Source organism: Sus scrofa, chromosome 6 (assembly GCF_054392235.1).
Source record: "Sus scrofa isolate SSC_HxYL_T2T_F1_AM1 chromosome 6, Sscrofa_HxYL_maternal_Yorkshire_Landrace_v2.0, whole genome shotgun sequence".
In the NCBI taxonomy this organism is placed as follows: domain Eukaryota; kingdom Metazoa; phylum Chordata; class Mammalia; order Artiodactyla; family Suidae; genus Sus; species Sus scrofa.
Window position 1 is genome coordinate 120,594,881 of NC_139388.1, and position 23,970 is coordinate 120,618,850.

The following is a 23,970-nucleotide window of genomic DNA, read 5'->3' on the forward strand; positions in this document are numbered from 1 at the left end:
ATCTCGGTATCTTCACTAAGTCATCGCTTTTGATCAAAAGCAGGAGACATGTGCAGAGACTCCATTTTACAAGCTGGAGAGGTTTCTTTTGATTTTCAGCTAACACTGACTGGGGAGCATCAGTTCATCTCCTATTTTTAGCCTTAGAAGAAAGGGAAGTTGGAGGCATTCCACGTGCTAAAGAAAACAATGAAATGTGATTTTTTTAAAAGTTAAAAGTTGAGGATATTGGGAGACAAAGTCGTAGTGGACTGAGTACAAAGTGGGGAAATGGGAGATTTTATTTCTAGCTCTGGTTCTGCCACAAACTGTGTGTGATCTGGGGGAGGTCATTTACCCTCCATGGGCTTCATTCCAAAAAAGTTAAAGAGGTTGGACCGGATCACTTCCAAGATTCCCTCTGGCTCTAAACTCCTGTGACCTGCTCACAGATGCTATTGCTTAAGCCCTGCACAGTATCTTCTCACCAGCCTCGCTCTTGAGCACAGACTGTCTCTTATCTACACCCATCACTGCTTCTGGTTCTGCAATCACCCTTAGCTTAAGTCATCCAACCGCATCTACTACTCTTCAATCGCCTGTGTCTTTTAGAGCCAATATTTGAATCAACCTACAGAAATGTACTGAATCTTTTCTAGTTCACTTTCTATCCATTAAAAAATTGAACTCATTGGTTTCATTCAACTGTGAGAAGGAAAACTGATTCATTGGCAAGTGATGCAAACTCGATCTGGGGATTTCTAAACAAGTTCTTATCTTGCTCTCCTTTAGTCTACTTAGAGATTTTTTGATGACTACAGACTTCATTTATGCCATTCTTTTGACTCACTGTTATCATGCGGCTGCAGGGTCTGGATCTTGATGGCACAGACTCTGGTGGCCATCAGGAACGGAATGACCTCAAGTAGTATTACTTTTGAAGACAGGACAATGAAGTCATAAGCCCTGACACCAAAGACTTATAGCTTCCCAGAGGACAGAGTATGCGCAGAAAGCTCTATCAGCCCAGAGACATGAAAACGAATCAGCTTGGGGAGCATTTATGTGGTAAATCCTGAAAGAGGCCTATGAGTAGCAAGGAGGGGCCGAGGTGGGGGAGGGGACTGCTTAAGGGAAAATGCATTTCAGTGAAATAAGAATTTATCCAGGAGAAACAGGAGATTGTTTTGAATTTCATTGTTTTAAATAATTTGGCTTTTTTTTAAACCTCAGGTAGGATTTGGAGGATATTTGGTTTTAACTCTACATTTCTTTTCTTAAAAAGTTTATTTAAATTTTATCTTACAAGATTTTAATTTCTGCTGTATAGCAAAACGATCCAATTACACTCACACACACACATTCTTTTCCATTATGGTTTATCACAGGATATTGAATATAGTTCCCTGCTGTTAATCTATTTTATATATGGTACTCTGTATTTATTTTATATGTAGTACTGTGAACCTGTTAATCCCAAATGCCTAATTTATCTACCCCCCCCCTTATTTTTTAAAGCTCACCAGTTCATCCACACTTGGCTTTTGTCCTAACTCCTGACCACACATTTACAGGATTCTCTTTAGATGCCATCAGAATACCTGGTTCCCAGCTTCTTCCACTTATCATGCTAGCCACAGTCTTCAATTTCATGTTGCTATGGAGTGGGCTTGCGGTCTCCAGAATCCCTTCAGAGAAATACCCTTCTGCATCATGAAGATGAGGAAGGGAGTTTCTAGAAAAACACACACTAGGTCCAACTCACTTAGGAACAATTGCAAGGAGAGCAACTTTTAAAATTTCTTTATTTATAGACATTTCAGAACCATTTAAATCAACAACAATTTTTTTTTAGACATAACATACCATGTTTATTTTGAGGTACACATTGGGCCCATAGATAATACTCTGGAAATAATGCAAATAATGTAGTTAACAACCCCAGTTTTCCAAGCAAAGAAACTGTAAAGATGGTTATAAAATTCTTTGAGAAGAATATACCATTTCCATTTAAGTCAAGGAAATTTTTGATTGAGTTCAATTTTTAGGCTTAGCTGAACCAGTATTTTAAGTGGAACTGGATATGGAAATGGGAGAAGAGGTTTCTAGCTAGGAAATGATCTGAGCCCTCCTACATGAGATTGTAAACAAAGGAAATTCGTCATCTGATAAGCTCATTACAAAACTCATAGCCTAAAAATTAGAGCAGCAAAATGACAGAAGATATTTGTATATACTTTTAACAGAAATCACGTTTACCCTTTGTTTCTGGCTCTCACAATGAGACCAGTTTTAAAACACCAAGTTTTGAATACTAAACAATGTGATCAGACAAGTAGCCATGAGAAGTCCATACTGTTAAGAGTCCTCCTTTCCATCATTTGCACTCTGGGGATTTTACTTTCTTGCCCTAGCAGCCTGGTGCCATTGTATTACTAGAAAAATAGTGGGAACTGATGGGATGGTCATTGTTTCTGAAAGTCTTGTGTGTCCAACAGCAGATTTCCCTCTTCTGCTGGACTGAAGCTGAAATTTTCTTGGAACCGTTCACAAGGGTCTTTGGAGAATTGTCTTGTTTTCCATTTTGTTATTCACAACGTTAATCTCACACTCTTTAGGCATGATGAGCAGTGACTTGTTACACAAAGTGTTTAGAAAACGAAGGGCCCTCTATTCATCCACACCCACCCCTGAACTTCTCGAGGAGCTGTGTGGATGACATGCAGGTGGCTCTGGAATGTGAGCAGAGGGAGTTTATCCATGTGTCTGAAAATGGTTGGAATGGACAGTCATAATGTTTCCCCTAAGACTGTTTTTTTCGATGTGCAACCAGAATAAACATTGCCATTTAGTCAAATGGGCAGCTTGCTGCAACTTCATAAACTCGAACGGTGTATGTGGGTCGAAAGGGTCTAAATGTAAATTTCACAGTTCATAAAGTTGAGCAGCTCAACTTAAAAGAGAGAACGTGCAGGCGTTTACAAGACAGAAGGAACTGATCTGTGAGGGCTTGTGTTCTCCCACCCAGCGTGAGTTGGGTCCACATTTGACAATTTAGCTGCTTGGTTTGGTTTATTGCTGAATTTCTTTTCTGGTGGGGGGTTCATGATGGTTTTGGCCATATCTTCACGGACCCCCCCCAAAAGAGTCCTGTTTGGGCACTTTCTCCCAAGCACTGGGGTCAGTGCACCGACTGCAGGGAGCGTGCCATGAGTTCCCATTGTGGCTCAGTGAGTTACGAACCCGATTAGTACCCATGAGGATGAAGATTTGATCCCTGGCCTTGCTCAGTGGGTGAATGATCCCCTGTGTTTCTGTGGCTGTGACCAGCAGCCACAGCTCTGATTTGACTGCTAGCTAGGAACTTCCATATGCTGCAGGTGTGCCTGTAAAAAGAAAAAAATAAATGTCCTCAGTCTGGACCTGGTTGGTTAGAAAAGGTTCTGCCTGTAGGGAGATCTCTCTACATTGCTTTTCACTGTAAAACTGCAGCTCGGAAGGGATGGGCTATTTCCTTCCTATCTCAATTCTGCGTTTCTTGTCACAATTCTCTCTGGCTACGTCTAGTCAGGGTGCCATGTGGCTTGAGAGATGCCAGAAGATATTTACTATCAATTAAAAAGAATTCCAATCAGTGAAAATGAACCCTCGCCAGCAGGGGTCAGAGAGACCTTCCGCCTCCACGATTTTCTACCATGGTCTTGTGGTGTTTCTTTACTACCCCTTTCACAGAGGTTGCCATTTCTTCCAAAAGCCAGGGCACAATTTACTTTCCATACATCCAACTATCCAGAAGCCCGCGTGTCTCTCTTGCACATACCCAAACTCAACAGCTAGGATCTTAAATATAAACACGCTGAGTTCCAAGAAGGCAGGAGCTGTCTTTTTTTTTTTCCAGCACTGTCAAATCATACTAGCCTCTAAGTGCCCGGCACACAAAAGGTGCTCAGTGAATTTTGAGAACATGAATCAAAGGCCATATAGTCCCTGCCCTCGAGGAGTCTCCATGTTGCCATCAATATCAACTCAATGTATGTACACCAAGACAAAAAATAGAAATGACTTTGGGTCAAGTTTTTGCAGAAGAAAAAACAAAAAGAAAAAAATAAAAGGCATCCGTTGTTTAGGTGAGGCATCCTTCCTAATAAACTCTAACCCATCTTGTTCCTCCCTCCTGAATTTGAGAATGGTGTCCAAGGGCCAAGAATTGATTCATGGATTCAGTCAGGCTTTGCCAAGGGAAACCTGCAACTTTTCAACTGCATCCTGTTTGTTTTTATATTAAAGAAAAGTTCTGAGAGGTTAATTTTACTAAAGGAGTTGGCCCTCACACAGAAGGAGGCTTTCTCAACCTGTCATCTGAATACAGTGCTGGAAGCTTCTACAGAGAACTGTCAGTTACTTTTGAAGAGGTACTCCAGCTTGACAGATTTTACAGGGTACTCTTTTTATGGGGTACTTTTAACCTAGAATAGAGCATTTGCATTTTGGGAGGCATGTTGGGGGGCAAATGCTTTTTTTTATTAAAAAAATTTAAAATGAAAATTGAGAAAAGGTATCAATTCGCCTCAATTCTAAACAATGAGATGGATTAAACGTATCTCTAATGCCAAGAAATGATGCCATATTGAACAGCTTTGCAAAACTAGACTGGTGGGTCTTTTCCCATTTGAGTATTTATCCTGGTGAGTGGGAAGAACCGGGAACATCATATAAGCCAGTCCTGCAAGTCACGCCGGCACCTGGGTGGCTGTACCTCCAGATGTGGGGACAGACTCCGGGGAGGCACGCTAGGGGTGATACCCTGTTTGGAGAACTAAACCCTCTTAAAATTTGATATTCCTTCAAAAAGCCAAGAACAATGTTGATGCCATTATGTTTTGGAATATTTAATCATGTTCGGCAAAAACTGTCAGACTGGGTCCCGGGACTGTTGGAATGAAAGTATGGCGATCACGTATTTTCTTTGGAAGAGAGGGGAAAGAAGAGGTTTATGAACTAAACAAGGACTTGTACGATACTTTAAACAATGACTCACCAGACGTAGCACATACCATAACAGAAGATATGGCATGTCTGACTTCTGAGGTCTCCTAAAGCACAAAGCACGCTGAAAACGCCTACTGTGCTCTGACAAATGCTCTCCAGACCCCTCATCCCCAGACATGAGGAGACTAAGACCCTCAAACCCAAGAATTAGCATCACTTGACAGAAACAGTCATTTCCCCAGACATTGATCCGCATGAAAGTATTCTATGTGAAACCCAGCCCTTGATAGGTTTAAAATCAAACTTAATTCCTCCAGACAGACTCTCTTCTGATTTGTTCCAAGTTTTCCGTAATGGAGGCTGATCAGACTGAGCCTTAGGGACAGGGTTCTGAGAATCTTTGGAATCATTCTGTCCACTCTCCCTAAGAGAGTCAATTTAGTTAATTAATGGCCCTAAACCTCAATGGATATTTGAAAGTGAACAGATGTGATCTAAAGTATTAGACGCATACTGATGTTTAAAACATAGACCTTTGTATTGTTTATAGATATATATATATCTACATATATATGTTTTTTTTTAATTTTCTGCCCAATAAAATTAGCAGCAGTTACAGATAAATTATTGTGGTCATGATCTGTATTTCTAAGGACATCAAAGATCTGCTACCAGCACATGACTTCTGGAAACTGCCTTTTGATAAAAAGATCCCCACCAAGCACATAACATTGCAGTGTCATTTCTTATCACTAACATTTTCAGGCACAAGAGAAAAACAATTAGCATTGAGCAATCCAAACAACAGAGCACAGGATAGAGTTAATTGCCTAAAGTTGATTCTCCCAAAGGAGGGAATTGTTCCAAAGTGGTTTTTTTTTGTTTGTTTGTTTTTGTTTTTGTATTTTTAAGATTCTTATGTCTTTCAGCTTTGGCTATTTTGTAAATAAATATCATACCTTCTCGCATAAACCTACTTGGGTAAGAATTACTTCTCTGAACATGCCTTTTGTCTTTTAGCAGCTGTTGAGTGTTGAGTGACAAGGCACACCTCTATGTGTTCTGTACAGCATTTTTATTGATGTACAAAATAGCCTGTTCACCATTCAAAAACGTAATCTGCATAGTAAGAGTTTTCTCTTATCCCTATTTACAGAGAAGGTTTTTAGTGCAAAAAAAACCCATGAAATTGTGTCCCAGCCCACCCCTTCTAGCACACACGTTTCTCACTTTTGTTCGATGCTAGCTGGGGTTTATTTGGCTATATTTTGGGCCTCCAGCCATTAATGAACTGCAGAATTTTCTTCACCTGCAGTTTGCTCAATTTGAAATCCTCCGAGAGGATTTCTTCTGTGAGCTGAACCAGCAAATTGCCATCAATTTTTTCGGTAACAAAAAAGGCTATGACGTCCTCGGACAGCCCAATGAACCGCAAGGACTTGGACACCTCTTCGATGGAGAGTCCTGACAGGTCCGCAGGTGGCTGCCACGGGGAGCCGTCGCCGCAGGACCGGGGGGCCAGCTGCAGGTGCAGAGGGGAGGAGAAAGGGTAGGGCACAGAGAAGATGTCCTGCGTGCCCTTGGCAACAAAGTACGCATCCTCGGAGAGGTCGGGCGACCCAGACTTGGGGTCCTCCTCAGCACCATCGATTTTCAGAGGCAAAGGACAAGCATCGGGGGCGGCTTTCTCCTCCACTGGCTTTGGGGCCCGGGGCGGCAGGGCGGGGCACGAGGCACTCTGTTTGGCCGTGCCAGCCGCCAAAGTCTTCTCTTCTGTGCTCTCCAAGGAGTAGCTGGCCGACTTGGGGCACCCGGGGGCGCCGCCGCCCAGCCCTGCAGCGCCGGCGATCGGGCTGGGTGGCTCGCAGCCGTCGAGGGCGAGGGGCACCGGGCAGCTCCTCTTGGGCGTGCCTGGTGTCTTCTGTCGAGGGTAGCTGTAGCTCCTGCTGGGGTCCAGCAGGAAATCACTGCGCGTCTGGGTCTCTGACGCTCCCGAATAGGGGTTCGGCCAGGAGAGCCTCGAGGACAGAGCTTCAGCAGATGGACTTCCGATTGGGGACTTCGGGTCCACGGAGTCCGTTTTCACTCGGTTACATGGGTAGCAGGAGACGGGAGCACTTTGAGGCGGGCTTGTGTCACTTTTAGTAACGCTGCTTAAAAGCCAAACACAGAGAGGGAGATGCATGAGAACATAAGATACCCCAATCGTCCTTATCCCATAGGTGTCACTTCTGAGTAGAAAAATGTAGTTAGGAAACAAATATATTTATCATTTATGAATTTGCTAAAGAACCTGCTTAACCTTGTTTTTTTTTTGTTTTTTGTTTGTTTTAAACTGCCCCACCTGGGGCATATAGAAGTCCCTGGACTAGGGGGTTGAATATTGAGTTGCAGCTGAGGCCTATGTCATAGCCACAGTCACAATGGATCCAAGTCACATATTTGACTTATGCTGCAGCTCGTGGCAACACTGGATCCTTAACCCACCGACCAAGACCAGGAATCAAAGGCACACCCTTAAGGACATTCAGGTTCTTAAACTGCACAGTCACAACAGGAACTCCAACCTCGCTGGTTTTTTTTAACAAAAGAATCTTTTTTTTTTTAGGGCCACACCGGCGGCATGTGGAAGTTCCCAGGCTAGGGGTCAAATCGGAGCTACAGCTGCCAGCCTACACCACAGCCACAGCCACAGGGCATCTGAGCCAGGTGTGCGACCTACACCACAGCTCATGGCAACGCTGGATCCTTAACCCACTGAGTGAGGCCAGGGATCTAACTCGCATCCTCATGGTTCCAAGTCGGGTTCATTAGCCACTGAGCCACAAAGGGAACTCCAACAAAAGAATCTTTAAATTACTAAAACACAGGTAATTATGGATATGAAGATAGGGACTTAATATATACTACAGCAGAGATGACAAATTGTCACTGACAGGCGCTGTGATTGATGAGTGATATCTGCAGTGGGTGAGGATGGAATGAGATGAGAGAAGTGAGTGTCTCATGCTTGTCACCCTTGTGCTACAGTGACAGGACTGCATAACTGACAACCCTATTTCCATCCAAGAGTCTGAGGCTGGAAGAAATGCTTTGAATAAAATGCTTGTGCTTGCCTTGGTCTCTGTGCAACTGGGTAACATTGGCATAAAGATTTAAATGTCCAGAGAACAAAAAACACCTGCCAAAGAGAGCTACTTTAACCTGTCACCATCGCAAGTGATCATATTCTTCTCTGGGGCCATAACTTTAGAGCGACTGTGAAAACCAGTGTGCTCAGAGGTGGGTGACAGGGAACATCTGGCGGAACTGGGGTGTCTCTTTTGGAGAAGAGAAGACTCGCATCATAGCTGACCCCACGGTTTTATACGCTGGGACCACGAGAAGTGGGCTGGACCTACATCTGTCTCTCTCGACGTAAGAAATAGCTGAAAGTTCCACAGAGATAGATTTTAACTCGATCTGAATAAAGAGTTCTAAAAAGTCATGGGCGTGTGCCAACCATGGAATGAGCCACACGGCAAGGATCCAGATGAAAGACTGCACGACGGTGATGCTCAGGAAGGGAACCCCCTGCACTGGGTGGGAAATTCGGAGTGGGGAACCGCAGGACCCCTGCAAATCCAGGTGTTCCCTGGAGGTGCCGTCTGCGTGTGTGAGGGTGACACGGAGTGGAGGAAGCAGAGGCAGCCTTTCCCACTGAGTTCCTCACAGATTCTGCATCTTCCTAGGTCACTGGCTCTTCCATCCTGGCTCAGAACCAAGAGGGCCACATCATGCTCTTCAGTTTAGAAAACCAAAAAACCCAACTTCTTAAAGGAAAATGTCCTCTCCTAGCACCCTGCCTAGGGGATGGCTCCTTGGCACTGCTCTTGAGAACCGGGGATCTGGCGGGATGAGAGGAACCTGGTGAAGGACTTACATGTCGTGCAGCCCTGAAGAATAGTAGGACAAGGTGGGGCTGGGAGACCGAGTCTGCTGCCGCGCCGGCCTGGCTGTGCGAGGAGGGACGGAGGGGCTGGTGGACTGAGGCTTTGCGCTGCGGGGCGGAACAGGTGGGGCGTTCAGGAGCCGGCATTCTTCCCTGACCTGGCGCAGAAGAGAACATGCGGGGTTAGCGATACACGGACAATGCATCGGGCCAGCTCCCTCCCGGAGGGTCAAATAGCTGCTCTTGTGATGACACCCGTGGGGGTGGAAGGGGCGGTGGGGAAGAGACCTGAGCAAACAAGGACGATGGGAGACAGGAGGCTGCCAGAGATGAGAATTGACTGATTTTGAAAGAAACAGTTTGGCAAATGCTGCTGGAATGTAGCAAGGGATGAGCGACAGCAAAGAGGTGGTGACATGGGAGGATGTAGAAAACAGAGGCAGGAAGAAAATAAGGGTGTAAGCAATCACGATCTCAACAGGATGAAATTCTCCTGGGGTGTTGTGTTTAATCACAGATGAAACTAAATTTGGTTTGACCCAAACCTTAGGGAATGGCAGATCCTGTCTAGTATACAAGCTCTTTCTGAAGTTATGTCAGGACTTCTCACAGGTAAATGTGCACACAAAGCCCCTGGGGATCTTGTTACATGCATACAGTGATCAGGGGACCTAGAGTGCAGCCTGAGATCCTATGTTTCTAACAAACTCTGGGGTGATACAGATGATGCTGGACCATGGACCATCCATTCTTTGAGAAACGAGGCAGCAGGCAGTGTAATGAGGCAGTGCTCCAAATCCCAGAAACAGTACCTTTTATAGGAGCCACCTCCACCTCTCTCATCCTCCCTTCATCTTCATACCGAAAAATAGGCAGGTGCCCTGTGACATCCTCCACCTGCCTTCACCCCAGCCTGTTACCCACTCATGGCAGGTGTCCATAACAAATCACTTTTAATGAAACAGATATTTTATGTACTTCTCTGTGTCAGACAACAGGGGGCAGTTTATACTTGGTTCAGCCAGTTGACTCTGAACTACACAGGTGAAAATGGATCCAATTCTGACTTTGTCAAAAACACCCCTGCCTGGCTTTTAGGATGTTGTTCCCACATTTTTTTTTGTTGTTGTTGTTCTTTTTTTTTTTTTTTTGGGCTTTTGTCTTCAATTCTTTTCTGTCCCAGCGGCTCTGGGGCAACGAAGACAATGAAACAGCAGCTCCCATTAGCCGTGATATGAGTTTGCTTCAGACCCAATGAGGTGGGCTCACGTTACATTGCATCTTCTACCACCTGTGTTGCACCCCGGGCCTCTAACTGGCTTCCCAGGCCTGAGTCACTTGTGGGGAGAAAACCAGATGTTAACAGTCATCTGGGTGACTCCGGGTGGCCTGGCAAACCACAATTCCAAGTGAAATAGAAGCCATTCAGAATCTCCCCATCGCATATTTTCCTGGGGCTGGAGATCACTGCTCCCGCCCTGGTGATTGGGACCCAGTAGCTACAATTTTTTCTTCCTTTAAAAAAAAAAAATCTAGAGCAGCTCTTTAGGCTAAAACACAATATTCAGAGCAGATTTTCTTCTCCAACAGCTGCAGGCTTTTGAGCTTTTAAAAAGGTGATGGTGGAGGAAATAAGGTTTGGATGAGGAGGAGGGGGAGGCTTGTAGGCCTGCCCAGGGGTACTCTTGCCTCACTCTGGGGTCATGTTAAGAAGCTGAGGACCAACTAGGACACTGAAAAGTTCTAGCTGGGTCACTCCACTCCCTGGTTTTGGCAAGTATATACTGGTTACAAAATAAGATTAAGATATTGTGTCATTTTCCTTCTCTAGTTAGTGAATTATACAGCAGTCAACTGTGTTTCTTTCTTAGGGAACATCTTTAGAATACAGGATGGATGGGTGTAATTTTTATAGGTGTGCTTGGTTCTGCTTGTGCTTCAAGTAACAGGAACCATGGAAAACGTGAGATGATAAGGAGTCTGCGGGTTAACTTTTCAATTTCAAAAATAGTCACTTCTCAATACTGGATTAGAGAGGAGCAGAAGAGAAACGGTTAAGGATGGATTTGATTTATAAATGTCTCAGTTTTGGAATTAGTTATTAAATACAGCATTTCATTAGGGACTACTTACCTAGATGTCAATTATAGTAGGCTGAGAGACGGGGATTATGTTATACCTTTTAATTTAGGATCATCAGCTGACCTAGGTCTCAGAATACAGAAAAGCAGCCACTTTTGTAGCTGAATTGGACCTTTGGGAAGTACTCTCTTCCTTTCCTTCTGACTCCACGCACTGAAAGTCCCTGACAGCTGGTTCTGCCTCCTCCTCCTATAACTGGGAAGTCCTGAAAAGTTTCCTAACAGGTTTCTCAGTGTGAGAGGTGAGCAGGGTGGGAGCAGTAGGAAGAAGCATGTGTAGGTCACAGGTCTGGAAGTGAGCTTGGCTGACTGGGTGTGTTTACAGCTAAACTCCAAGCAGCATCTGAAATAGGGAAAGCTACTGAGATGGCCAGGTGACACCTGAAAGGCGTTAAAGAACAAAGGGGTGTGTGTGTTGAAAGAGAGAGATTCTTACGCTTAGGAGATGGGAAGTGGTCAGTGAGGAGATGTTAAAACAAAGCCAGGGAAAGACTTCCTTCTGCTGTGATGACAGGGTGGTTTGGGGTATCATTGTGGGATTTTAATGGGAAAGAACTAGACTTATTTGAAATCCACTTTGGAGGAAAGGTAGTTAAAAGCAAAACAAAAATCACACCAGAATTCAGCTATAATGCTGTGGAGGCACAAGGCTTGTGCTGTGCCGGCAGCTGCTAGAGGGCGGCCCTGGGTGGGTGGGCACAGCTGATGGCCCCGCAGACTCAGCTCCATGGGTTAACTTCCAACGTGGAGCTGCTGCAGATGTGGGTGCTTGCATGAAGTCATTTCACTGCATTTTATGGGAAACATTATATATGCTTTCGGGACACGGAGACATATTGGGATTCAGAAGTCACAGCGCCGTCTTACTTCCTATCTCTTGTACCCTTTAATGGTCATCATTCTACTTTTCTTGGCTTCTTGATTTGATTCATCCTGGGACATTTATATCCCAGAGAAATGTAGCTGTGGCTTGAAATGAATGTTATCTGACAATAAAAGGCAATTTACAAGACTGGATGGCCAATCATCTTATTTCCAGTTTCTCCGCATATTCGATTTCACTTTTAAGTGCTACATTTTCAGCACATTCCTTCTAAAAGCCTCAGCATGTGGCTTTCATCCTGACTTCCCGTCTCCAGCAGCCCCTCTGACTCCTGGATAAAGTCCAGCTTCTCTAGTCTCCCACCAAGGCCCGCTGTGGTCTTGCTAGTGATCTCTTCTTGCTAGAAGAAACCATTTCACTTGATTCTACCTTTCTGGTGTCCTCCTATGGGTGCCAATCTAGAGGAAACAAATCCTGGCCCCTTTACAACAAGTCTTTCTCTTTTTTAAAGAAAGGCCCAATGATTCCATCTTATCAAATATAAGATACCTCTTCCCCAGGAGTAAGATGCCTCTCCCCAGGATTCATGCAGCAGACAGAACCCAGGGATAAACAGAAAGCTAATTTATTGAGAGGTGGAAATGGTGAGTTCTGCTCTTTCTAGAACTGCCACTTCTCTTTAGCCTGCGAGGCATATTCAAGGGACTGCCATTTAATACACTGATATAACTTTTAATAGTTGGGGGGTTGAAGTAGGCTGTAAAAGATGTCCGTCCTGGAGGCGAACAGCTGGGATCACAGGCACCACGTTAACTCCCACTGCCCCTAAAAGTTCGAAAAACATTCTCCCTTTCCCTACAAATGACATTAACTCCCCTTAGTATTGACTCGTTCAGTTAAATGCTGGTGCCCATCATACACTCCCTGAGCTGGTGTTGAGTAAAGCAGACAAGAATGAGCAGCCCCTGGCATTAGCTTGGAGGGAGGGAGACCAACACAGGACTGAGATAAAAATCCTTGTGTAGGGATTGCATTGAATCTGCAGATTGCCTTGGGGAGTATAGTCATTTTGATAATATTGACTCTTCCAATCCAAGCGCATGGTCTTTCCATCTGTTTGTGTCATCTTTGTTTTCTTTCATCAGTGTCTTATAGTTTTCAGAGTACAGGTCTTTTGTCTCTTGGGTAGGTTTACTCCTAGGTATTTTATTCTTTTGGATGTGATGGTAAATGGGATTGCTTCCCTAACTTCTCTTTCTGATCTTTCATTGTTAGTATATAGAAATGCAGTCAATTTCTGTGTATTAATTTTGTATTCTGCGACTTTGCCGAATTCATGGATGAGCTCTAACAGTTTTCTGGTGGAGTCTTTAGGATTCTCTAGGTATAGTATCATGCCATCTGCAAATAGTGATTGTTTTACATCTGCCTTTCCATTTTTAGCGACATGGATGGACCTAGAAATTATCATGCTAAGTGAAGTCAGTCAGACAATGAGACACCAACATCAAATGCTATCACTTACATGTGGAATCTGAAAAAAGGACACAATGAACTTCTTTTCAGAACAGATACTGACTCACAGACTTTGAAAAACTTACGGTTTCCAAAGGAGACAGGTTGGGGGGTGGGGGGATGCACTGAGGGTTTGGGATGGAAATGCTATAAAATTGGGTTGTGATGATCATTGTACAACTATAAATGTAATAAATTCATTGAGTAATACTAAAAAAAATAAAATAAAATAAAACCACACAAAAACCCTTGTGCAATAATAGAAGCCAGAGCTTGGGTTAGTGGGAGCATTGTGAATGATTCAAGGGGGGCAGAGGAAGAACAAACTCATAGGAAATTTTGCTAAGAAAGTCTTGAAAGAAGGAATCAGGAGTGTATCAAAAGGTCCTGAGGCATGAAAAAACCACCAAGATGATGCCCTGGTTGGGGGGGGGGGGGTCCTTAGATGACGAGAAGGAAGAACAGGGCTTGGGAGAAACCAAGGAGTTCAGTGTTGAGAGGAGTCACACCTTGATGTTCTACAGATGGAATGGGGAACCGTGGCAGCACAGAGATCCCGGGTAAGAAACAGTGACCGCGTTACCCCTCACAGTGCAGGACAGGCCCCGATTGTGTCAAAGGAGCAGAGGGCGGGAAGAGGACTCAGGAGAGCAACTGTGTGAAGGCAGAGGATGGCAGAAGTCAGCACAGGTCAGGAAGATACATGCTAGTGGGCAGGTCACTGGCGATCTTCGAGAATGAAGCTTGAGTTGAATGAGGGGACCAGCAGCAGACTCCAGGAACTCAAAGCCAGACAGGAGGCAAGGGTGGAGTTAGTGAGGACAGACCACCTTTCAAGAAGGAAGGAAAAAGAAGGGCTTGGGAAGGAAGGGGGAGGCAGCTATTAGAAACGGACCCTGGGTTGAAGGAGGCATGGCCTTTTCTTTTTTTTTTTTTTTTTTTTTTTTTTTTTTTTTGTTTTTTTTTTTTTTTTGGTCTTTTGTTGTTGTTGTTGTTGTTTTTGTTGCTATTTCTTGGGCCGCTTCCGCGGCATATGGAGGTTCCCAGGCTAGGGGTCGAATCGGAGCTGTAGCCACCGGCCTACGCCAGAGCCACAGCAACGCGGGATCCGAGCCGCGTCTGCAACCTACACCAGAGCTCACGGCAACGCCGGATCGTTAACCCACTGAGCAAGGGCAGGGACCGAACCCGCAACCTCATGGTTCCTAGTCGGATTCGTTAACCACTGCGCCACAACAGGAACTCCTGGCCTTTTCTTTTTAACTTGGAAGACACGTGACAATATGCTGGGGTATGCGCGCATGTGTGTATGTAAGCTGGAAGTCAAGTGCACACTGACTCCCAGGATAAGAGAAAACACACATTTCTCCACTGCTCTCTGCCTTCGCCATTCAGCATCCGCCACGTTCAACTAGAAAAGGAGTCAACAGCAGCGTATTCTCTTAACAGCTAAAGCAAAGATGGAGACGCCCAATAGAAAAAATGACTTTGGAAAGTTTCATGTCCCTCAAAGGGGGTCGACAAAGTAAAAATCCAACTCCAATCTGTGGTCAGAATCACATGCATCACTGAACGGGGCCTGTTTTCTTTATTTTCAGGATACTCTCCAGAAAGAATAACTTGCTTTCCTGACTCCTGGAAGAGGCATTTAAGCATCCTTCCCCTCTCCACTCCTTACAGGTGTAACTCTGTTGAGCTACAGGGGATGAACACAGGGTGAAGGACCAATAATTGGTGAAAAAGGTCTTTACAAGTTCTTCTCCCTAAATAGCCACATGTTAAAGATAACACATGAGAATCTGTCTCATGTACAAAGCTCACTATTGTAGAATTGGAAATAGCGTTAAATGTGGGTGTTGTAGAAGACAAAAATTCAAACATTACATACAATTCAAGTATTTTAGACACACATGAACTGCTTTCTTGTACACTTCCCAGGAATTAAAAGAACACCACAAACAAAAGACACACAAAGTGCTTGTGGAGCCATACAGTGTGGGGGCTTTTGGGTATGATAATGTTTCTTGGAAAGTCTTAGTTTCTTGGAACTCCTCACTTGTCTTCTGTGGAAGGAGTGACTCTGCCACACTCCTTCACTAAGTGGACCAAAGAGACAGCATAAGAAAAATAAATGGAATACTTCCCATGAGAAGTTCTTTGCTGAACTGTCTTTTTTTCTGGAGGAAAAAAAAAATCAATTTCCTAGTTGTGTTTACTCAAATTTTACTTATTTTTATTTTTTTTGCTTTTTAGGGCTGCACCTATGGCATATGGAGGTTCCCAGGCTAGGGGTTGAATCAGAGCTATAGCTGCCGGCCTGCACCACAGCTCACAGCAATGCTGGATCCTTAATCGACTGAGTGAGGCCAGGGATTGAACCCACAACCTCATAGTTTCTAGTCAGATTCGTTTCCACTGCACCATGACAGGAACTGCTACTCAACTTTTAAATACAAGGCAATGGATCTTGATACACTGGCTGAGGAGGGCTTACACCTCCTTGTCTAGGTCTCAAATCTACCATCACGTGCCCGTGGGTGCATATCTCAGGTCTCAAAAATCGTACTGCTTGGAACTGTCAGCAGTCACTAATGGGATTCTGCCATCCTTAGGCGGACTAAGGGTTATTTTGTTTCTATGCTGCTGATTGTTCAAAACACGTAAGTGTGATAGGTGAGCTTGATCTAAAACTGGACTCACCTTTACTGTGAGTTTTCTTCTCTAAAAAGCTGACTGTGGATAATGTCAGCATTCCAGAGAAAGGAGTTTTGTCACCATGCTTCCTTGAACTTTGTAACTTTGCCTTTGCTGAGTGCCCTCTGCCCTGTATTTTACATTTCTTCCCACACTCCCTCTCCCAGATAACAAAATCATTACAGCCTTAAGAAATCTTATTTATAAAGAGGCTTTTATACAAAGAGTTCACAACCCTGTCACATACCCGTCAGGGGTATTTTCAGCCAAACAGAAATTGAAGTTTTATAATGACAACATGGCAATAAATGAACGTCTATTTGATGAATTGCACAAGGGCAGATGTGATTTACAGTCGAAATCCTGGTTCTCAGATGCATGTGTTTCTTTTCCCTATTGTACATGCTGATATAAGGACCTGAGGCAGGCCTGGGTCTGACACGGCCTCCATCCTCTGGGCCTCGGGCGAGGCAGTCAAGGCGGAGGGCACAGGGGGCTGCAACTGGGAGCCAAGAAGGGCACGCAGTTCTGAAAAGAATACTTGTTTAAACTCCAGGGTGCTTCCGTGATTCTCAAGAAAGACTATGCCATTGGGGCGGAGAATAAAGACCTTTTCTGAGCAAGGAGTATAATGCATGATAGATGCATTTAAATAGTATATAACCTTCCTATTAATGTGATTTTTTGTGCAAATAGTAAAGCCAAGAGTGCAGATTTGAAGCAAGGGCTCTCCCATAGAATATTACAATGATTTCATTAACATTCTCATCATTGAGACTTTCAATGGACACAGGAGAAGATTTTTCAGCCTAGGTTTCATTTAAAAACAACTAACCTACACGGAAGCAAAGGCAATTAGTTTCAAAATTACAAAAACACAATAATAATTCAGTCCTTATTCCAATTAACAGATGGGAAGCGTGAGTATGGCTTGCTTACAGAGTACTCCTCAAAAGTTGTAATTAAAATTAATTAAATGTCAAACGCCTTAGGAGACCTCATTAATTAGTGGAATCCTGAGTGAATCCTTTTGTAGAGCAATTATTTTGAAAAGTAAATAATTACTTCCATATTAATCTTTTTAGTACCTAAACTTGACTATGACTTTGTCAGGTTTATTTAAGAAAATCTCTTAATGCCTTCTCTAATACTAATATTCAACAGAAGGAGAAAGCCCAAAGACAAAATAAAATAAAAATTCAGAGTCGAGTCAATTCTTACAGCTCAATTCTTACAAACTGTTTATCTCGGAGTTCCTGTCGTGGCTCAGTGGTAACGAATCTGACTAGTAACCAAGAGGATGTGGGTTCAATCGCTGGCCTCGCTCAGTGGGATCTGGTGGTGGTGTGGCATAGACTGGCAGCTATAGCTCTGATTCGACTCCCTGGCCTGGGAACTTCCATATGCCGTGGGTGTGGTCCTAAAAGGACAAAAAACAAAACAAAACAACACCCCCCCAAAACCCCCCCCCCCAAAACAAACCCCATTTATCTCGGGTTTTAAACCATATATTTTTATGGCTTTTTCTTAACTTGGGTAGTTTTGTGAGGGCCCTCATTCTGGAGGATAGGCACATCCAGCTGTGGCATCTGGTAGCACCTCATGACCTCAGTCACGCATGCCTAATGGAATCAGCCAAGGCAACTACTCAGCCTCTATTTCTATAAATTTCAGTTTCTTGACACATATTTGCAGCCTCAGAACCACATGTGGCTTTTTTCAAAGGTACTCCAGAGTTCTACAAAACCCCCAAGTCCCCCTTGAAAGGATTACATGTTACTGATGTCCACAGGACATTGAGCATTTCTGTAGCTTTTTTTTTTCTTTCTGATTTATGATAATTACAAATTTGCCTCCAGAGCTAGGAAACTCCTTAACACTTAGCTTATGAAGTAGATATTTTAAAAGTCAGATGAAAAAAATGCTATCTTACTTTTAAACCCAATTAGGTTTCTGGGATCCCTAAGAGACCTAGCAAAATGAAAGTCATGCATACTTTTGTCATGTGTGGGGATGTCTGTTCCCTGCCTGGGTGCCTGGGCTCTGCTGGCCAGGCTGTGGAGGTTAGGTGTCCTTGTTTCCATCAGCTTCCCTGACACTCTGGAGAGGTCTTATTCCTTAGTCAAGGAAGGGCAGAAGGAATAACGCCCACAAAGTTATTTTCTATCTGACCCTAATAAAGAATCCATCCCATATTAAGTTACTGCTACTGTTTACTGAACACTTACCAAGTGCCAGGGAAAATTGCCAAATACTTTGTATAAGACAATAGCACAATGAAGATGTTGTTATTAATTCCTGCAGCAACTGACTCCAGAAGTTAAATATTTTGCTCAAGGTATGAGGCTACGAAGTGGCAGAGTGGGGATGCGAATTGCAGCTCTTAGATGTGCTGCTCTGCACCTCTAATTATCTATCACATAGTGTACAGGTGGCTTCTCTCTGCTTCTGGTTAAATTCCACGGAGAGGGGAAACATGACTTTCAGGACGCTTGGTGTCTCCTTTCCTCACTAACTGTTCAGTCTGTCTGAGGCATATTCAGACACTCCACTCACTTCTGCAAAGCACCATCAGTCTTTTTAAGCACCTACTGAACTAGGTCCAGTTTGGAATATGACATTAAATTCACCCTTTAGAATCCTCCTGCACTGTTGGTGGGAATGTCAACTGGTACAGCCACTATGGAGAACAGTTTGGAGATACCTTAGAAATCTATACATAGGACTTCCATATGACCCTGCAATCCCACTCTTGGGCATCTATCCGGACAAAACTCTACTTAAAAGAGACACATGCACCCGCATGTTCATTGCAGAACTATTCACAATAGCCAGGACATGGAAACAACCCAAATGTCCATCGACAGATGATTGGATTCGGAAGAGGTGGTATATATACACAATGGAATACTACTCAGCCATAAAAAAGAATGACATAATGCCATTTGCAGCAACATGGATGGAACTAGAGAATCTCATACTGAGTGAAATGAGTCAGAAAGACAAAGACAAATACCATATGATATCACTTATAACTGGAATCTAATATCCAGCACAAATGAACATCTCAGAAAAGAAAATCATGGACTTGGAGAACAGACTTGTGGCTGCCTGATGGGAGGGGGAGGGAGTGGGAGGGATTGGGAGTTTGGGGTTATCAGACACAACTTAGAATAGAATTACAAGGAGATCCTGCTAAATAGCATTGAGAACTATGTCTAGATACTCATATTGCAACAGAACAAAGGGTGGGGAAAAAATGTATATATGTAAGGATAACATGACCCCCTTGCTGTACAGTGGGAAAAAATAAATTAAAAAAAAAAAGAAAAAAAAACCAAAATTATATGCCTGATAAACTGCAAAAATAAATACATAAATAAATAAATTCACCCTTTACTTTTTTTAAAATGGGAAATTATTTTTAAATGAAGAATAATTTTGCAATCTGAATCATCACCAGTAGTTAGTATACTGTAATGAAAAGAGTACGGATCTCCATTCTGCCACTTTTAGGCTGAACTCAAACGAAAAATACCATCGGTAATCTGATAGGAATTGCACTGAATCTGCAGATTACCTTGGGCAGTATAGTCATTTTGACAATATTGATTCTTCCAGTCCAAGAACTTGGTATATCTTCCCAAGAGTTTGTGATATTTTTGACTTCTTTCATCAGTGTCTGACCATTTTTGGAATAAAGGTCTTTCGCCTTCTTAGGTAGATTTATTCCTAGTTTATTTTTTTTTATGAGATGGTAAGTGGATTGTTGCTTAATTTCTCTTTCTCATCTGTTGTTGTTGGTGTATAGAAATGAAATTCTGGGTATTAATTTTGTATCCTGCAACTGAACTGAATTCATTGATGAGCTCTGGTAGTTTTTAGGTAGCATCTTTAGGATTTCCTATGTATAGTATCATATTGTCTGCAAACAGTGATAGTTCTACTTTTTTTCCAATTTGGATCTTTATTTATTTATTTATTTCATTGCTGTGGCTAGGACTTCTAAAATTACGTTGAATAAAAGTGATGAGAGTGGGGAGTTCCTGTTATGGTGCAGCAGAAATGAATCTGACTAGGAACCATGAGGTTGCAGGTTCGATCCCTGCACTTGTTCAGTGGCCTGAGGATCTGGCGTTGCTGTGGCTGTGGCATAGGCCAGCAGTGGCAGCTCTGATTAGACCTCTAGCCTGGGATCTTCCATATGCACGCAGTGGGTGTGGCTCTAAAAAGACAAAGACAAAAAAAAAAGGGGGGGGGGAGTTCCTGTCGTGGCGCAGTGGTTAACGAATCCGACTAGGAACCATGAGGTTGCGGGTTTGATCCCTGCCCTTGCTCAGTGGGTTGAGGATCCGGCGTTGCCGTGAGCTGTAGTGTAGGTTGCAGACGCGGCTCAGATCCCACGTTGCTGTGGCTTCTGGTGTAGGCCAGTGGCTACAGCTCCGATTCGACCCCTAGCCTGGGAACCTCCATATGCCGTGGGAGCGGCCCAAAGAAATAGCAAAAAGACAAAAAAACAAAAAAACAAAAAAAAAGGGGGTGAGAGTGGATATCCTTGTCTTCCTGATATTAGAGGAAATGCTTTCAGCTTTTCACTGGTAATGATATTAGCTCTGAGTTTGTCATATATGGGTTTTATTATGGTGAGCTTAAGTTCCCTCTATGCCCATTTCCTGGAGAGTTGTATAAATGGATGTTGAATTTCATCAAAAGTTTTTTCTGCATCTATTGAAATGATCATATGGTTTTTACACTTAAATTTGTTAATGTGGTATACCACACTGATTGATTTGTGGATACTGAAAATCCTTTCATTCCTGGGATAAATCCCACTTGATAATGAATGTATTGTTGGATTTGGTTTGCTAATATTTTGGTAAGGATTTTTTGCATCTATGTTCATCAGCGACATTGGCCTGTAATTTTCTTTCTTTTTTTTGTATGTGGTATTTTTGTCTGGTTTTGTTATCTGGGTGAAGTGGCCTCATAGAATGAGAAGTGTTCCTTCCTCTGCAATTTCTGAGAAGAGTTTTGGGATAGGTGTTATCTCTCGTCCTGGACTTTTGTTGGCTGGGAGTTTTTTTTTTTTCTTTTTACGGCTGCACCTGCAGCCTATGGAGGTTCCCAGGCTAGGGGTTGAGTCGGAGCTGCAGATGCTGGCCTACACCACAGCCACAGCAACACCAGATCCGAGCCGCGACTATGACCTACACCACAGTTCACGGCAATGCCAGATCCTTAACCCATTAAGTGAGGCCAGGGATCGAACCTGCAACTTCAAGGTTCCTAGTTGGACTTGTTTCCACTGCGCCATGACAGTAACTCTGAATGCAGGATCCTTAACCCACTAAGCGAGGGCAGGGATCAAACCTGCATTCTCATGGGTACTAGTTGGGTTTGTAACCCACTGAGGCACAATGGGAACTCCTGTTGGGAGATTTAAAATCACAGATTCAATTTCAGTAGTACTTGTAATTGGTCTGTTCATATTTTCTGTTTCATCCTGGTTCAGTCTTGGGATATTGTGCCTTTCTAAGAATTTGTCCACTTTTTCTAGGTTGTCCATTTTATTGGCATATAGTTGATTGCAGTAGTCTCTTTTCTTCATATTTCAATCTTTTATTGAGGTAAAATTGGTATATAACATTATCAGATATGTAATACTATAATTCAATTTTTGTATACACTACAAAGGGATCACCAAATAAGTCTAGTTGCCATCCACCACTATACAAGTGACCCCCTTCACCCATTTTACCTATCCTCCACACACTCACTTCCTCGCTGCTAACTATCAATCTGTTTTCTGTATTTAGGTGTTTTGTCTGTTGGCTTGTTGTTTTAAAAGTTTTTTTTTTTAATTTTTTAATTTTCCCACTGTACAGCAAGGGGGTCATGTTATCCTTACATGCATACATTACAATTACATTTTTTCCCCCACCCTTTCTTCTGTTGCAACATGAGTATCTAGACAAAGTTCTCAATGCTATTCAGCAGGATCTCCTTGTATATCTATTCTAAGTTGTGTCTGATAACCCCAAGCTCCCGATCCCTCCCACTCCCTCCCCCTCCCATCAGGCAGCCACAAGTCTCTTCTCCAAGTCCATGATTTTCTTTTCTGAGGAGATGTTCATTTGTGCTGGGTATTAGATTCCAGTTATAAGTGATATCATATGGTATTTGTCTTTGTCTTTCTGACTCATTTCACTCAGTATGAGATTCTCTAGTTCCATCCATGTTGCTGCAAATGGCATTATGTCATTCTTTTTTATGGCTGAGTAGTATTCCATTGTGTATATATACCACCTCTTCCGAATCCAATCATCTGTCGATGGACATTTGGGTTGTTTCCATGTCCTGGCTGTTGTGAATAGTGCTGCAATGAACATGCGGGTGCATGTGTCTCTTTTAAGTAGAGCTTTGTCCGGATAGATGCCCAAGAGTGGGATTGCAGGGTCATATGGAAGTCCTATGTATAGATTTCTAAGGTATCTCCAAACTGTTCTCCATAGTGGCTGTACCAGTTGACATTCCCACCAACAGTGCAGGAGGGTTCCCTTTTCTCCACAGCCCCTCCAGCACTTGTTATTTGTGGATTTATTAATGATGGCCATTCTGACTGGTGTGAGGTGGTATCTCATGGTAGTTTTGATTTGCATTTCTCTTATAATCAGCGATGTTGAGCATTTTTTCATGTGTTTGTTGGCCTTCTGTATATCTTCTTTGGAGAAATGTCTATTCAGGTCTTTTGCCCATTTTTCCATTGATTGATTGGCTTTTTTGCTGTTGGGTTGTATAAGTTGCTTATATATTCTAGAGATTAAGCCCTTGTCGGTTGCATCATTTGAAACTGTTTTCTCCCATTCTGTAAGTTGTCTTTTTGTTTTCTTTTGGGTTTCCTTTGCTGTGCAAAAGCTTTTCAGTTTGATGAGGTCCCATGGGTTTATTTTTGCTCTAATTTCTATTGCTTTGGGAGACTGACCTGAGAAAATATTCATGATGTTGATGTCAGAGAGTGTTTTGCCTATGTTTTCTTCTAGGAGTTTGACGGTGTCCTGTCGTATATTTAAGTCTTTCAGCCATTTGGAGTTTATTTTTGTGCATGGTGTGAGGCTGTGTTCTAGTTTCATTGCTTTGCATGCAGCTGTCCAGGTTTCCCAGCAATGCTTGCTGAATAGACTTTCTTTTTCCCATTTTATGTTCTTGCCTCCCTTGTCAAAGATTAATTGACCATAGGTGTCAGGGTTTATTTCCGGGTTCTCTATTCTGTTCCATTGGTCTGTCTGTCTGTTTTGATACCAGTACCACACTGTTTTGATGACTATGGCTTTGTAGTATTTCTTGAACTCTGGGAGAGTTATGCCTCCTGCTTGGTTTTTGTTTCTCAGGATTGCTTTGGCGATTCTGGGTCTTTTGTGGTTCCATATAAATGTTTGGATTTTTTTAAAATTACAGTTGATTTACAGTGTTGTTCCAACTTTTGCTGTATAGCAAAATGACTCAGTTATGTTCTTTTCCATCATGGTCTATCTTAGGAGATTGGATACAGTTCCCTGTACTATATAGTAAGACCTTGTTGTTTATCCATTTTAAATGTAATAGTTTGCATCTTGTAGAGTCTCTTACGGTCCTTTGTATTTCTGTGATGTTGGCTGTAAATTCATTTTCATTTCTAATTATATTGATTTAGGCCCTCTCCCTTTTTTTCTTGATGGGTCTGGCTAAAGATTTATCAATTTTGTTAATCTTTGCAAAGAAGCAGCTTTTAGTCTATTGATCTTTTCTATTGTTTTCTTATTCTCTATTTCATTTATTTCTGCTCTGATCTTGATGACTGCATTCCTTCTACTAACTTTGGGTTTTTTTTTAAAAAAAACTGAAGTATAGTTCATTTACAA

The 23,970-nt window shown here is 42.9% G+C and overlaps 1 protein-coding gene across 4 annotated transcripts in view; it reads right to left on the reverse strand.

Annotated features, from left to right (window-relative positions):
- Window positions 1–1,767: 1,767 nt before the first annotated feature.
- The window catches only part of GAREM1 (GRB2 associated regulator of MAPK1 subtype 1), a 225,148-nt gene continuing 202,945 nt past the window's right edge, over window positions 1,768–23,970 (reverse strand). For 2 of the 4 annotated variants that reach the window (XM_021096217.2, XM_084964428.1), the window contains 2 exons: window positions 8,891–9,057; window positions 1,768–7,121 (listed from right to left, as the gene is read on the reverse strand). In XM_021096217.2, the coding sequence (XP_020951876.2) occupies window positions 6,230–7,121; window positions 8,891–9,057 (1,059 nt within the window). In that variant the 3' untranslated portion in view covers window positions 1,768–6,229. The remainder of the gene's footprint in view (window positions 7,122–8,890; window positions 9,058–23,970) is intronic. The other 2 variants (XM_003482054.5, XM_084964429.1) reach the window with 2 other exon arrangements.